General features: G+C 44.8%; 1 protein-coding gene across 1 annotated transcript in view; it reads right to left on the bottom strand.

Annotated features, from left to right (window-relative positions):
- Positions 1 to 13,351, bottom strand: part of LOC132384712 (zinc finger protein GLI1-like) — a 219,245-nt gene that overhangs the window by 11,960 nt on the left and 193,934 nt on the right. Inside the window, exons 9-13 of the mRNA XM_059956100.1 lie at positions 11,877 to 11,984; positions 7,235 to 7,375; positions 4,697 to 4,846; positions 4,448 to 4,612; positions 2,591 to 2,863 (exon numbers count right to left, since the gene is read on the bottom strand). Coding sequence (XP_059812083.1) covers positions 2,591 to 2,863; positions 4,448 to 4,612; positions 4,697 to 4,846; positions 7,235 to 7,375; positions 11,877 to 11,984 — 837 coding nt within the window. The remainder of the gene's footprint in view (positions 1 to 2,590; positions 2,864 to 4,447; positions 4,613 to 4,696; positions 4,847 to 7,234; positions 7,376 to 11,876; positions 11,985 to 13,351) is intronic.

The raw sequence follows: 13,351 nt of genomic DNA, 5'->3' as shown, positions 1-13,351 counted from the left end.
CCTTCTATTTTTTAACATCCATATGCCTATCTTAAGAGTTTCCTAAATGCCCCAAATGTAAATGCCTCTACCACAATTCCTGGCAGAGTGTTCCATGCACCCACCACTCTCTGTGTAAAGAACTGACCAGACACACACACACACACACACACACACACACACACACACACGTTCCTCCAATCACCTTAACATTATGCCCCTCTTTCATTAGCCATTTCTGCCCTGGGAAAAAGCCTCTGGCTGTCCACTCGATCAATGCCTCTTATCATCTTGTATATCCCTATCATGTCACCTCTCATTCTCCTTCACTCAGAGAGAAAAGCCCGAGTTTGCTCAACCTATCCTCATAAGGCATGCTCTCTAATGCAGGCAGGAAGTTAGACGGGGGAGATCCAGTGGATGTAGTGTACCTCGATTTGCAGAAGGCATTTGATAAGGTCCCACATAGAAGATTGGTGGGTAAAATCAAAGCTCAGGACATCGGGGGGGAAGGCATTGACATGGATAGAAAACTGGTTGGCAGATAGAAAGCAAAGGGTAGCGGTGAATGGGTGTTTCTCGGAATGACAGGTGTGACTAGTGGGGTGCCACAGAGCTCAGTATTGGGACCACAGCTGTTTACCATTTACGTTAACGATTTGGATGAAGGCATAAAAAATAACATCAGCAAATTTGCTGATGATACTAAGCTGGGTGACATTGTGACGTGATGAGGATGTTAGGAGAATTCAGGGTGACTTGGATAGACAATAGACAATAGGTGCAGAAGTAGACCATTCGGCCCCTCGAGTCTGCACCGCCATTCTGAGATCATGGCTGATCATTCACTATCAATACCCAGTCCCTGCCTTGTCCCCATATCCCTTGATTCCCCTATCCATCAGATATCTATCTAGCTGGGTGAGTGGGCAGATACTTGGCAGATGGCGTTTAATGTGAATAAGTGTGAGGTTATCCACTTTGGGAGTAAGAACAGGAAGGCAGATTATTATCTGAACGGTGTAGAGTTAGGTAAGGGAGAAATACAAAGAAATCTCGGAGTCCTTGTTCATCAGTCACTGAAGGTGAATGAGCAAGTGCAGCAGGCAGTGAAGAAGGCTAATGGAATGTTGGCCTTTATTACAAAGGGAATTGAGCACAAGAGCAAGGAAATCCTTTTGCATTTGTACAGGGCCCTGGTGAGACCACACCTGGAGTATTGTGTACAGTTTTGGTCTCCAGGGTTAAGGAAGGACATCCTGGCTGTAGAGGAAGTGCAGCGTAGATTCACAAGGTTAATTCCTGGGATGTCCGGACTGTCTTACGCAGAGAGGTTAGAGAGACTGGGCTTGTACACGCTGGAATTAAGGAGATTGAGAGGGTATCTGATTGCAACATATAAGATTATTAAGGGATTGGACAAGATAGAGGCAGGAAATATGTTCCAGATGCTGGGAGAGTCCAGTACCAGAGGGCATGGTTTGAGAATAAGGGGTAGGTCATTTAGGACAGAGTTAAGGAAAAACTTCTTCTCCCAGAGAGTTGTGGGGGTCTGGAATGCACTGTCTCGGAAGGCAGTGGAGGCCAATTCTCTGGATGCTTTCAAGAAGGAGCTAGATAGGTATCTTATGGATAGGGGAATCAAGGGATATAGGGACAAGGCATGAAGCGGGTATTGATAGTAATTGATCAGCCATGATCTCAAAATGGCGGTGCAGGCTCGAAGGGCCGAATGGTCTACTTCTGCACTATTGTCTATTGTCTATTGCATCCTGGTAAATCTCCTCTGCACCCTCTCTAAAGCTTCCATATCCTTCCTATAACGAGGTGACCAGAACAGAACACATTATTCCAAGTGAGGTCTAACCAGGGTTTTATAGACCTGCAGCATTACCTCACGGCTCTTGAACTCAATCTCCCAAGGTGCATTGCATCATTAATGGTGAATCCTCAGTGTGAGAGGGATCTGCAGTACCTATGGGTTCTGAGGTGACCCAGTTTCTGATCCTTGAGCCTAGGGAACCAAAGTGGTGAAAGTGGCAGCACCATTACTTCCCAGCTCTAGCGGCTTGGGAGCTGTTTGTGGGAATTTGTATGTTCTCCTTGTGAATCTGTGAGTCTCCACCAGTTGTACCAGTTTCCTCCCACATCCTAAAGACGTGCAGGTTAGTGATGCACAGACATTTGGAGTAATGCCATTCCCCCTCTCACATTTCCCTGGGGCCTCTTCCCATCAACACCACTCACCTGCGCACTAGAGACAACTCACAGTTAACCCACTGACCTGCACACCTTTGCGACGTGGGAAGAAACTGGAACACCTGGGGTGGGAGTCCATGTAGTCACAGGAAGAATGTTCAAACTCCACACAGCCAGCACCTGAGGTCAGGATTGAAGCCCCTTTTCCCATACACAGGAAGCACCTCTATCCACAATTTTTTAAAAGGTTAAAAGGGCACTTTTTAGCAAACAGGAACATTGTTCTGTGTACACCACACTCCTTCCCATCCCCTACGTGTCTGTGGTTTAGTTTCAAACATTAAGAGAAGACCAGGAGAACTCATCCCTGACTTACATATAGGGTTTTGTCTTGCATGGACCCTTTACTTACCCTGGTAGTGTCCGGCACCATTAATTTTCCCTGCAGGAAATCTTCCATCTTCCTGGTGGCAGTACTACACTTCTCCTCATGCTGAATTTCTCCATTCTGTCCCAGCATGGGCCTTATTCCATCTTGTGTTGTGGAAGTCCTCACATTAACTTCACCACGTTGCCTTTTGGTCACATGTGCCTCGGGGCCATGCACAGTCTTAACATGTTTCCTTAATGAGCTGGGGTCTGTGTATCGCTTGGTGCAGCACGGGATCTTGCAAACATATGGTTTCTGTTGAATGCATGAACAATGTGCTTAAAAGTAGGTTGATGGTTGGGCAGGGACTAATAGACAGGGTACGGAGTAAGATGGTGCTTTCCCTCACATTATACTCCATCTGCCCACCTCTTCACCCCCTCACTGAAACCACGTACATCCTTGTGTGGTACTGTCCCATCTCCATAACCTCCTAATATACATCGTCATGTCCCTTTCACTTTATCTGTCTGCCTGCACTGCCCTTTCTCTGTAACTGGAACATATTCTGCATCTTCGCTTTTCTCTTGTACTACCTCAATGTATGGATGCTTTGAAATGATCTGTATGTATAGCCTACAGAACAAAGGACCCCAATGAAAGGTCTTGGCCCAAAATGTCAACTGTTTATTCTTTCCCGTAGATGCAGCCTGACCTGTGAGTTCCTCCAGCATTTTGTGTGTGTGTTGCTCTAGATTTCCAGCATCTGCAGATTTTCTCTTGTGTTTTTTCACTGTACCATGGTACATGTGACAATAATAAACCAATTTAATTGAATTTTAACAAATTAAATCACACATCCTAACCTGTTTACGCAGTGCTTCACAATACATTTGGACATTACAAAGTGCTTTACAACTGTTCACTCATCATCCCAGTACTGACTTGTACTGGTTCCTAGTTTACCGTACTGACCTGTGCTAGCTCCTAGTAAGTTCTACTGACTCAGCTGGCTCCTAGTTTAGAAGTGCCGCAAGATTTCGTTCTCATACTTATCTGATTTTGACCTCTTGAACCAATACAATCTGAATCACTACCCCATTGGTGGCCGTACCTTCAGACCAAGGCCCTACACTTCGGAATTCCTTCTCTAAACCTCTCCCCCTCTCCTTCCTTTCGTAATCTTCCTAAAGCCTATCTTTTTGTCTTGCGCTTATGTGATTCATGCCAAATTTTGTTTGCTGCATTGAACATGCTATAGAAATCAAATTGATGTCATCAACATTTCCTCCAACCCCTTGAGGCTGATTTCTTCCTCCCAGAAAGACTAAAATCTTTGCTTGTCTCACCAATCATTTACTTCTATGAAGAATCAAAGAATCATAGAACTGTTATGAAGCAGAACAAGGATATTCCTTACAGTCCCATTGCTCCCTCCTCTTTCCTTGCTTCCCTCCAAATTATTTACCTCTATAGAGTCATAGAGCATGACAGCACATAAACAGGCCCTTTGGCCCATCCAGTCTGTGCCAAACTATTACTCTGCCTAGCCTCATTGACCTGCCCCTGGACCATAGCTCTCCATACTCCTCCCATCCATGTATCTATCTAAATTTCCCTTAAGTGATGAAATTGAACCCACATCCACCTATCCAATTCCCTTCTGCAGGCTCTGCTTCTGCAGGCCATGGGCTCCATATCATCTCTGCTCTCGATATCACAGGGCTTGCTCTCGCTCATCCTGCCCATTACTGTGAACCTGTGCTCATGGTCCATTGCTTCGATTCATAGTGGATGGCCTTTACCACCCATTCATGGTAGCCACTTCCCTCCCGTTTACCTTCTGTAGTGTCAGGTCCATAGTTCCCTGAAAGTGGGAATATAGATCAAGGGCTTTACCTCATTGGAATGAGTCCTGTTTTGGTGCTTGGCTCGATCAGACGCATTTGAGAATGCCTTATTGCAGCCCTCATGCTCACAGACGTAGGGTTTTTCTCCAGTGTGGGACCGCAAGTGGGTTTTCAGGTTCTCTAGCCTGGAGTAGGCCTTATTGCAACCTTCAAACTAGATACACAAACACATATTAAGTGTACGTTTAATGTAAATGCCAGCCTGGAATTGTAATGAAATTCAGGAAAAGGAACTTACTGTACATTTATGAGGCTTCTCTCCTGTGTGCCGCCTCATGTGAACCACCAGCATGTACTGGGCCTTAAATGGCCTCTGCTCTCTTGAACACTCTTGCCAATGGCAAACAAACTCCTTCTTCTCTCCATGAATGTGCTCATTGTTAATGTGCTGCAAATTATGGAAAGAAGGTCAATGATACCTGGTTACTGAGCTAATGCAGCTTTTGCTTCTAAGAGCTGAATAATGTTTTCCAAATTCTTTCATGTGTCACACACAGAGATGCTTGGGGTATTCAGCATTTCATGTGATATACAGTAGTTCACAAAGTTGATACCAGCATTTATGCCCATCCCTATTTTCCCCTTGAGAAGGTCAGTGTAAGCCGCCTCCTTCCCCATTGTAGCCCTTCTAGTGCGGGTGCTCCTACACCGTTGTTGGGGAGGGAGTTCCAGGATTTAGACCTAGTGATGATGAGGGACAGGAATAAGTTTCCAAATCAGGTTGGTGTGTGACTTGAAATGGTTGTTAAATTAGATACCTGACTGAAACAGATAGTTATCCTGAACAATTCAAGCACATTGTGTGACTCGCTTGTCCCCTCATCCCTCCTCACTGATTTCCCTCCTGGCACTTATCCCCTGCTCTTATACATCCACCCTCGCCATCATTCAGGGCTTCAAACAGTCCTTCCAGGTGAGGAAATTTTTCATATGTAAGTCTGTCGGGGTGGCTTCCTCTGCTTCGGTGAGATTGGGGGACCACTTCGTTGAGCACCTTTGCTCCATCTGCCACAAAAAGTGGGATTTCTCTGTGGTCAACTATTTTAATTATACTTCCCATTCCAACATGTCGGTCCATGGCCTCTTTTACTGCCACGATGGGGCTACTCTCAGGTTGGAGGAGCAACATTTTATACTCTTCCTGGGTAGCTTTCAACTTGACGGCATGAATATCGATTTGTCTAATGTCCAGTAACTTCTAACCCCCACTTCTCTCTTTTCCCATTCTTCCCTCTTGCCCCTTCTCTTTCTTTTACCTCCCTCTGGTTCCCTTCCTCTTTCCATTTCTCCCATGATCCTCTCTCCTCTCCTATCAGATTCCTCCTTCTTCAGTCCTTTACACCTTCTACCCATCACCTCCCAGCTTCTCACTTCATCCTCCCCTCCACCCTTCCCTTTCACCTGGTCTCACCAATCACCAGCTTGTACACCTTCTGCTAACCCCACCTTCTTATTGTGGCTTCTGCCCCCTTCCTTTCCAGTTTTGGCCCAAAAAGTCGACTCTTTATTCCTCTCATAGATGCTGCCTGACCAGCTGAATTCCTCCAGCAATTTGTGTGTGTTGCTTTTCATTTTCCCATTCCCCTCTGAGCCATTGACAGTCTCTCCCCACTTCCCCCAAACTCCCCTATCTTCTCCCTAAGATACAATTTCTGAAAGCCTTTGATATCTCGTCCCAGTGGCCACTATAGATTTGTAAGCTTTGGTAGTGTCAATGCCCCATGTGGCCCGGGGGAAAAAAAATCAAACCTAAGGCTGTAACCAGCTAATTCAGCTCCGTCCAGAGTGCCAGTGCAAATATTAACTGAAATCTGAGACATCCACCAGTTTCACATCACACACAGCATCACTACCACTGCAGAGTAATGAGCCAGGAACTGTTGGACTAACTAGGATTTCATTGCAACTGGTTACTCTGTATTTTTGCTTCTTGTCTGAAGAGCAAAAAAATTTGCAGATGCTGGAAATCTGATGTAAAAACAGAAGATACTAGAAATACTCAGCAGGTCAGGCAGTATCTGTGGAGAGAGAAACAGAGCTAAGGTTCCTTGTTGTAGATCCTTTATCAGATCTAGGAAGGAGACAAAAGAAACTGGTTAAGTTGCAGGGAGGGTGGAGAGCAAAACAGTTTAATAATTCAGGTCAATGTGACAATGCGGGAGGAAACCAGAGCACCTGGATGAAACCCACAGGGCCTTTACCACATGGACTGCAGCCTTTCAAGACAAGGATAAGTCACAGAAGGCAACTAGAGTTGGACAGTGAAAACTGCTAACATTATATCCTTTACAAAGACATTGAACAGAACCCAGGGTACTAGTCTGAAGTTCTGACGTGACAGTCTTCAAGGAAAGGACTTTGATGTCATCTCCAAACCCTGTGATATGAATTCTTAAGAACCTTTGGAAAGCAGGCTGATTGAGGCTAAAGTTAAAGTGACTGGTCAGGTCTTGAGTCACCAACTCCAATTCACCGTTGTCAGAGGATGAGAGTGCTTTCTCCCATCGCTGGTGTTGGTCCTGCCCATCATCAGGCACAACACATTCCCAGTCCAAATCTACCTTCTCACAGCTGAAGTGGTTGATGCATGACATTGCTATATTTTTTATAACACATAAAAGATTTTCAAAGAAACTTAAAAGGGGTTATTTTTATGCTCCTGTGCTCCTTTAAAATGCTGGAAGCTTTTCGGGCAACCCAAAGGTTGGCAACATTGTTACATGTCTCATACAGAAGTTCAAAGCAAATGAAGCAAAGGCTTTACACGGTTACTCACATGCACGAGCTGATCTTGAGTATCAAACTCGTTACTGCATCCTTCCCAGTGACAGTTAGTCTCATAGACGCTTTCTGGCTCCTGCTTGCCGTCATCCTTATCTCCATCTTCCCTTCCATCCATCGTTCCCAACAAGTGATCCTGTTAGAAGTGAGAATATCACACAGGAGCATCTTCCACTGGCATCTTTCCTACTCTTTGTAGTCCACACCCAAGTGCTTCTCTGCTATTTCTTTCTCACTATCCTTTCCTGTTCCTCTTTCCCAATCTTCTTGTTCTCACTCCTCTCTCCTCATCATCCACTCACTTCATTCCTCCCTCTGTCCTTCTTTCTCCAACACCCTCTTTCAAACTTCTTTGTCCTCATCTCCCTCCCCTTTTCCTCTTTGTATCCCTTCTCTTCTCATTTTCTGTTCCCTCTTTACCTCTCCTCCTCCCTCTCTCTCTTCCCTCCCCCTTATCTTTCTGTTGCTGCCTCTTTCTTCTTTGCTCCCCCCCCACTTCTCTTGCTCCCCTTTCCTCTGCGTCTCCTTTTCCTCTCACCCTCCGTTCTCATTTCCATCGCTTTCCTCTCCTCCCTCTCACTGTTCCTCATTTTGCTCTTTCTTTCTCCCCCTATCTCCCTCCCTACCTCTCCCTATTTCTCTCATCCCTCCTCAATTTTATCTGTCTCTTCTCCCCCTCTCTTTCCACCCTGTCCCCTTTCCCTCTTTTTCCACTCTCTCTTCCCACTTCTCAGAATCATATAGAAACACAACAGGCCAACAGACCCTTCAGCCCATCATGCTGACCTTTAGTCGCTCACTTATAACAGTCCCATCATTTCCCCTCCACCCTAATTCTATCTCTTGCCTGTGCCCTGGGGACAATTTACAGTGGTCAGTTAACCTACCAATATGTCTTTGTGATGTGGAAGGAAACCAGAGCATCCATGAGGAATTGGTAATTGGTGCCAAAATTCAGTGTAAAGCTTTTGATTTATGTTCCATCCAGACAGATCATGCCATATATGAGGATATTGAGGTAATAAAAAAGAAATCAATGCAGAATATAGTTACAGAGAAAGGGCAAGGGTTATGACAAGGTAGACTGGGAGATAAAAGATTCAGTTTTAGCGCATGGGAGGGCAGTTCAAGTGTCTCGTAACAGAAGCTGTCCCGAGACTGGTGGGAGGGGTCTTCGATCAATTGTTGCTTCCCTGAGGCGGCAGGAAGTGCAGATGGAATCAATGGAGGGGAGGCTGATTTCTGTGACAACTCTCCGCAAACCCTTATGGCCTTGGGCAGAGCAGTTGCTACACCAAGCCATGATAGATCTGGATATAGTGTTTATTACGGTGCATCTGTATAAATTAGTGAGGGTCATTGGGGGCCTTCTAAGGAAGTCGAGGCATTGGTGTATGTTCTTGGCCATGGTATCCACATGGTTGGACCAGCACAAACTAGTGTTGATATTTGCTCCTCGGAACTTAAGCTCTCAATGTTCTCTGGGTCTTTCAAATGACTTTTGATAAACTGTACAAAATTAAAGCTTGTGGGATTGGGTGCAAATTTACTGGGGATGGATCATGAACTAGCTGCTTGACAGGAAGCAGAGGGTAGAAAAGGTCTTTCTTGAGATGGCAAGCAGTAACTCTGGGTGGGTTGGTGCCTGGGCCACAGCTAATTGCGATATAGAGCAATGATTTGGATTATGAAACCAAATGCAATATGTCTATGTTTGCCCATGATATGAAACACGCTGTGTTTGTGAGTTATGAAGAGGATGCAAAGAGGTTTCAGACTGGTTGAGCAAATGGGCAGATGCTGTATAATACGGATAAATGTGAAGTTACCCACCTCAGTCAGGAAAATATAAAGGTGGGGTGATAGTTAAATGGTGAGGGATGATGTACAAAGGAACCTTGTACACCAGTCACCGAAAACAAGCAGGCAGGTGCAAAGCTGTTAAAGAAGATGAAAAACGTGTCAGCCTTTACAGCAAGAGTTTATTTTACTACAAAGGTAAAGATGTATTGCTTCCATTATAGAGGGCCTTGGTGAGACCACATCTTAAGTGTTGAGTACAGTTTTGGTCTCCTTATCTAGGAAAAGATATACTGGCCACTGAGGGAGTGCAATAACAGCTCACTGGGCTGAACCCCAGGAACTATCACATGAGGAGAGATTGCGTCGACTAGGCCTGTGTTCACTAGAGCTCAGAAGAATGGGAGGAGAATCTAAGATTCTGCCAGCCCTCTGGGTTATCCTACTGAATGCAAAAGCAAACTAGTGACAAGATTGACTGACTTTGTTGAACCTGAGAGCTGGACTTTTGCAAACCTGAGATTTAGACTGTAAGATGTAGGAGCAGAATTAGACCATTCGGCCCATCGAGTCTGCTCCACCATTCGATCTTTGCTTATTTATTACCCCTCTCAATTCTATTCTCCTGCCTTCTCCATGTAATCTTTGACACCCTTACTAATCAAGAACGTATCAACCTCTGCTTTAAATATACACAATGATTTGTCCTCCACAGCATCTGTGGCATTGAAATCCACAGATTCACCACCCTCTGGCTAAAGAAATTCCTCTTCATCTCTGATCTAAAAGGATGTCCTTATATTCTGAGGCTGTGTCCACTGGTCTAGGACTCCCCTCACTACAGGAAACATCATCTCTATGTCCACTCTATCTAGGCCTTTTAATATTCGATAGGTTTCAATGAGATCTCCCTCATTCTTCCAATCTCCACGAGTACAGGACCAGAGTCATCAAGCGCTCCTCGTATGTTAACACTTTCATTCTTGTGAACCTCCTCTGGACCATCTTCAATGCCAGCACATCCTTTCTTGAATAAGGGACCCAAAAATGCTCATAATCCTCCAATACTTCAAATGCCGTCTCAAGTGCAGATTGTATCAGTAAATTCTTTTAAACCTCAAATTTAAACTGATGCCTGGAAGTGATGTGTAGGTATAGCACTGATGAGTGACAGAAATGATGTAAGGTCATTATTATAGTCATACTTGGGTATGACTCTGGGCATTCCTTGACTCTACCAATAGAACTCTACTAGAATGGCAGAGGAGCACAGTGTTAGCTCCACTGCCTCACAGCTCCTGGAACCCAGGTTACTTTTGACCTCTGGTGCTGTCTGCATGGAGTTTGCACATGTGGCTTGAGAGGTTAATTATCCACTGTATATTGTCCTAGTCCTGATGAAAGTTCCTGGCCCGAACTGTTGACCACTTATTCCTCTCCATTGATGCTGCCTGACCTACTGAATTCCTCCAGCATTTTGTGTGCTACACTCTGGATTTCCAGCATCTGCAGAATCTCTTGTGTTTATGACATTGCCCAGTATTGGTTTCATGGAGGGAAGAGTCGGGTGCAGTGGTGAGGAATTATTGAACAGATGGGGTACGGCGAAATAGAGGCAATAGATAGAGGGACCAGATGGGCCAAGTGATCTCCTTCCATGTTGTTAGGGATAAGTAAGTTTAATTACGATCCTGTGGTGGACGTGTGGTGTGGTACTGAGCTCAGGTATAGTTTTCTGGTTGGTGTACTGGGCTCGAGTGAAGCTTAGGTTGGCTGCAGTGTGAGTGGGCTGGGATTAGAAACTCCGGCAGAGCTCCACTCCCGATTGAGTAGTCCACGACCTTTGTTGCAGCCAAACTTGTTTGTAGCTGGTCCTGGAGCTAGATGGAGTGTAAAACTGCAGAACTGGATGTCATTGGGTGCGCTTGGTTCATTTACCTTCCCTTCCCTGTCAGTCTCTGTTTAAATACCTCTTAAATGTTGCTACTGTATGCTTGTACCACTCCCCTGGCACCTACCACACCATGTCAACTAAAAGCCTGCCTGCTCATCTCTTTTAAACTCACCTAAAACCTATACCCTCAAGTATTTAACATCTCCACCCTGGTAAAATGACTGTCTACTCTATCTCATCATCATTACATGTTGTGGGCGATCATGGTCCATGACTATAATTCTTCTTGGCAAACTTTTCTACCGAAGTGGTTTGCCATTGCCTTCTTCTGGGCGGTGTCCTTACAAGACGGGTAATCCCAGCCATTGTCAATACTCTTCAGAGCTTGTCTGCCTGGCGTCAGTGGTTGCAGAACCAGGACTCGTGATATGCACCACCTGCTCCCATGGCTCCATGTGACCCTGATTGGGGGCTGGGGGCTAAGCAGGTGCTACATCTTGCCCAAGGGTGACACCTGCAGGCTAGCGGAGAGTAGGAGTGTCTTACACCTTCTTTTGTGAGCATCTCCACCGTACTCTAAATACGTCTCTCATCATTTTATAAACTTCTATCAGGTTGCCCCTCAGTTCACGGTGCTTCAAAGGAAACAATCCAAGTTTATCCAACCTCTCCTAATAGTGAATACTTTCTAAATCCAGACAACATCCTGTTAAACCTCTTCTGCACCCTCTCTAAACCTCCCATATCCTCCCTGTAATGGGACGGCCAGACTGCACACAGCAGGGCAACCACAGCCTAACCAAAGTTTTATAAAGCCGCAACATGACTTGCCAACCTTTATTCTCAAATCTCTAAGTTTTGCACCTTCGTTGATGGCGAATATTAATCAAATTGCATCCCAACAGACCTTCAGGAGAAAGCTAGAGGACGCATAGTGCTTTACCTGCGTGCCCGTAGAGGCAGGACTGGAGACATCTCCCTCAGCCTTCTCCTCTGGACATTTCCCATTGAGTTGGTCCATCGTACTGCTGATTGATGACTCTGCTTTCATCTGTATTTGAGGATTGAGATGAGTTGTTAGAACAAAGCTTCTTTTAGCTGATTATTAACACTCCATCTGGATTGTACTTGTCACATCACAGCTTTAAGCTACTACACTAAAACATAGAACATTACCTTCCAGCCCACAATGTTGTGCCAACCTTATAACCTCCTCTAAAATCTTTCTAAAGCTTCCCTCCTACATTTTTCTATCATCTGTGTGCCTATCTACAAACATTTGTAGAAGTTTCTTTACTGCCACTAATGTATCTGACTCTACCACCACCCCACCATTCCACACACTCACCACTATGTAAAACTTACCTCTGGCATTCCTCCCCATATGTACCTCCAATCACCCCTCATATTAGGCTCTTAGGACAATGACAGGCAATATTAGGTAATGGGCTAAAACAGAATTATTGAATTAGTAATTATGCTCTTCAAGATGGACCATAGAGTTGGGAGAATGGAACTCTTCTCATATCGGGTAACCAGTATTGGCATTAAGCACGCATAGGTCAGATGTGACGTAATCAGACCTGGTAAGGTTAATAAAAAAAACCTGTAGATGCTGGGCATCTGAAATAAAAACAGAAAATGCTGGAAAAGCTCAGCAGGCCAGGGAGTATCTAGAGAGAGAGAGAAACAGAGTTAATGTTTCAGGTCTCCTGATGAAGTGCCAACTGTTTCTCCAGATGCTGCCTGACTTGCTGAGTTATTTCCACCATTTTCTATTAGTTTTGGTGAGACTCCCTCTCCACTGCCCTAGGAACATGCCCAAGTTCAGATGGCACTAACTAATACTCACGGTCAGAGAGACAAGGGCAGTCACTGCTGGGTCCTTTGTGTATCCTGTGACCTGATTGACATTTCCTGTTTGTGCTAATTACAGAATGAAACTCAAATAGCACAGGACTTGTTAGGCAGAGGAGACTTTGGGTTTGAATTCGCAGCCCATGGGTAAGAAATTCCAGTTGCTGGAATTTCATACTTGATGAGCACAGGAATTTAATGACAGTAACAAAATTTGATTGTTCTGTTTCTGGCCTTAAAAGGAAGGTGCCATTGTTGGACTTGGGTCTGGGAAATGATGTGGAGTAACTGGACAACATACAGAAAACAATTATCATAATATAATGTTTATACTAGCTAAATAGCCAACAGGAGAGGGGCCTATTTCAATGTGTACAGTCCTGGTAAACTCTCATCAACTTTTAAAGATGCACCATAGAAAGTATCCTATTCAGATCCATCACCATTGGTTTAGCAATTGTTCTGCCCAAGACTGCAAGAAATTGCAAAGAGTTGTGAACACAGCCCAGTCCATCACTCAAACCAACCTCTGTTCAATTGTCTCTATCTACACTTTCCAAT

Source organism: Hypanus sabinus, chromosome X1 (assembly GCF_030144855.1).
Source record: "Hypanus sabinus isolate sHypSab1 chromosome X1, sHypSab1.hap1, whole genome shotgun sequence".
In the NCBI taxonomy this organism is placed as follows: Eukaryota; Metazoa; Chordata; class Chondrichthyes; order Myliobatiformes; family Dasyatidae; genus Hypanus; species Hypanus sabinus.
Note: the sequence above shows the minus strand (reverse complement) of the source record. Positions and strands in the feature narration are given on the sequence as shown.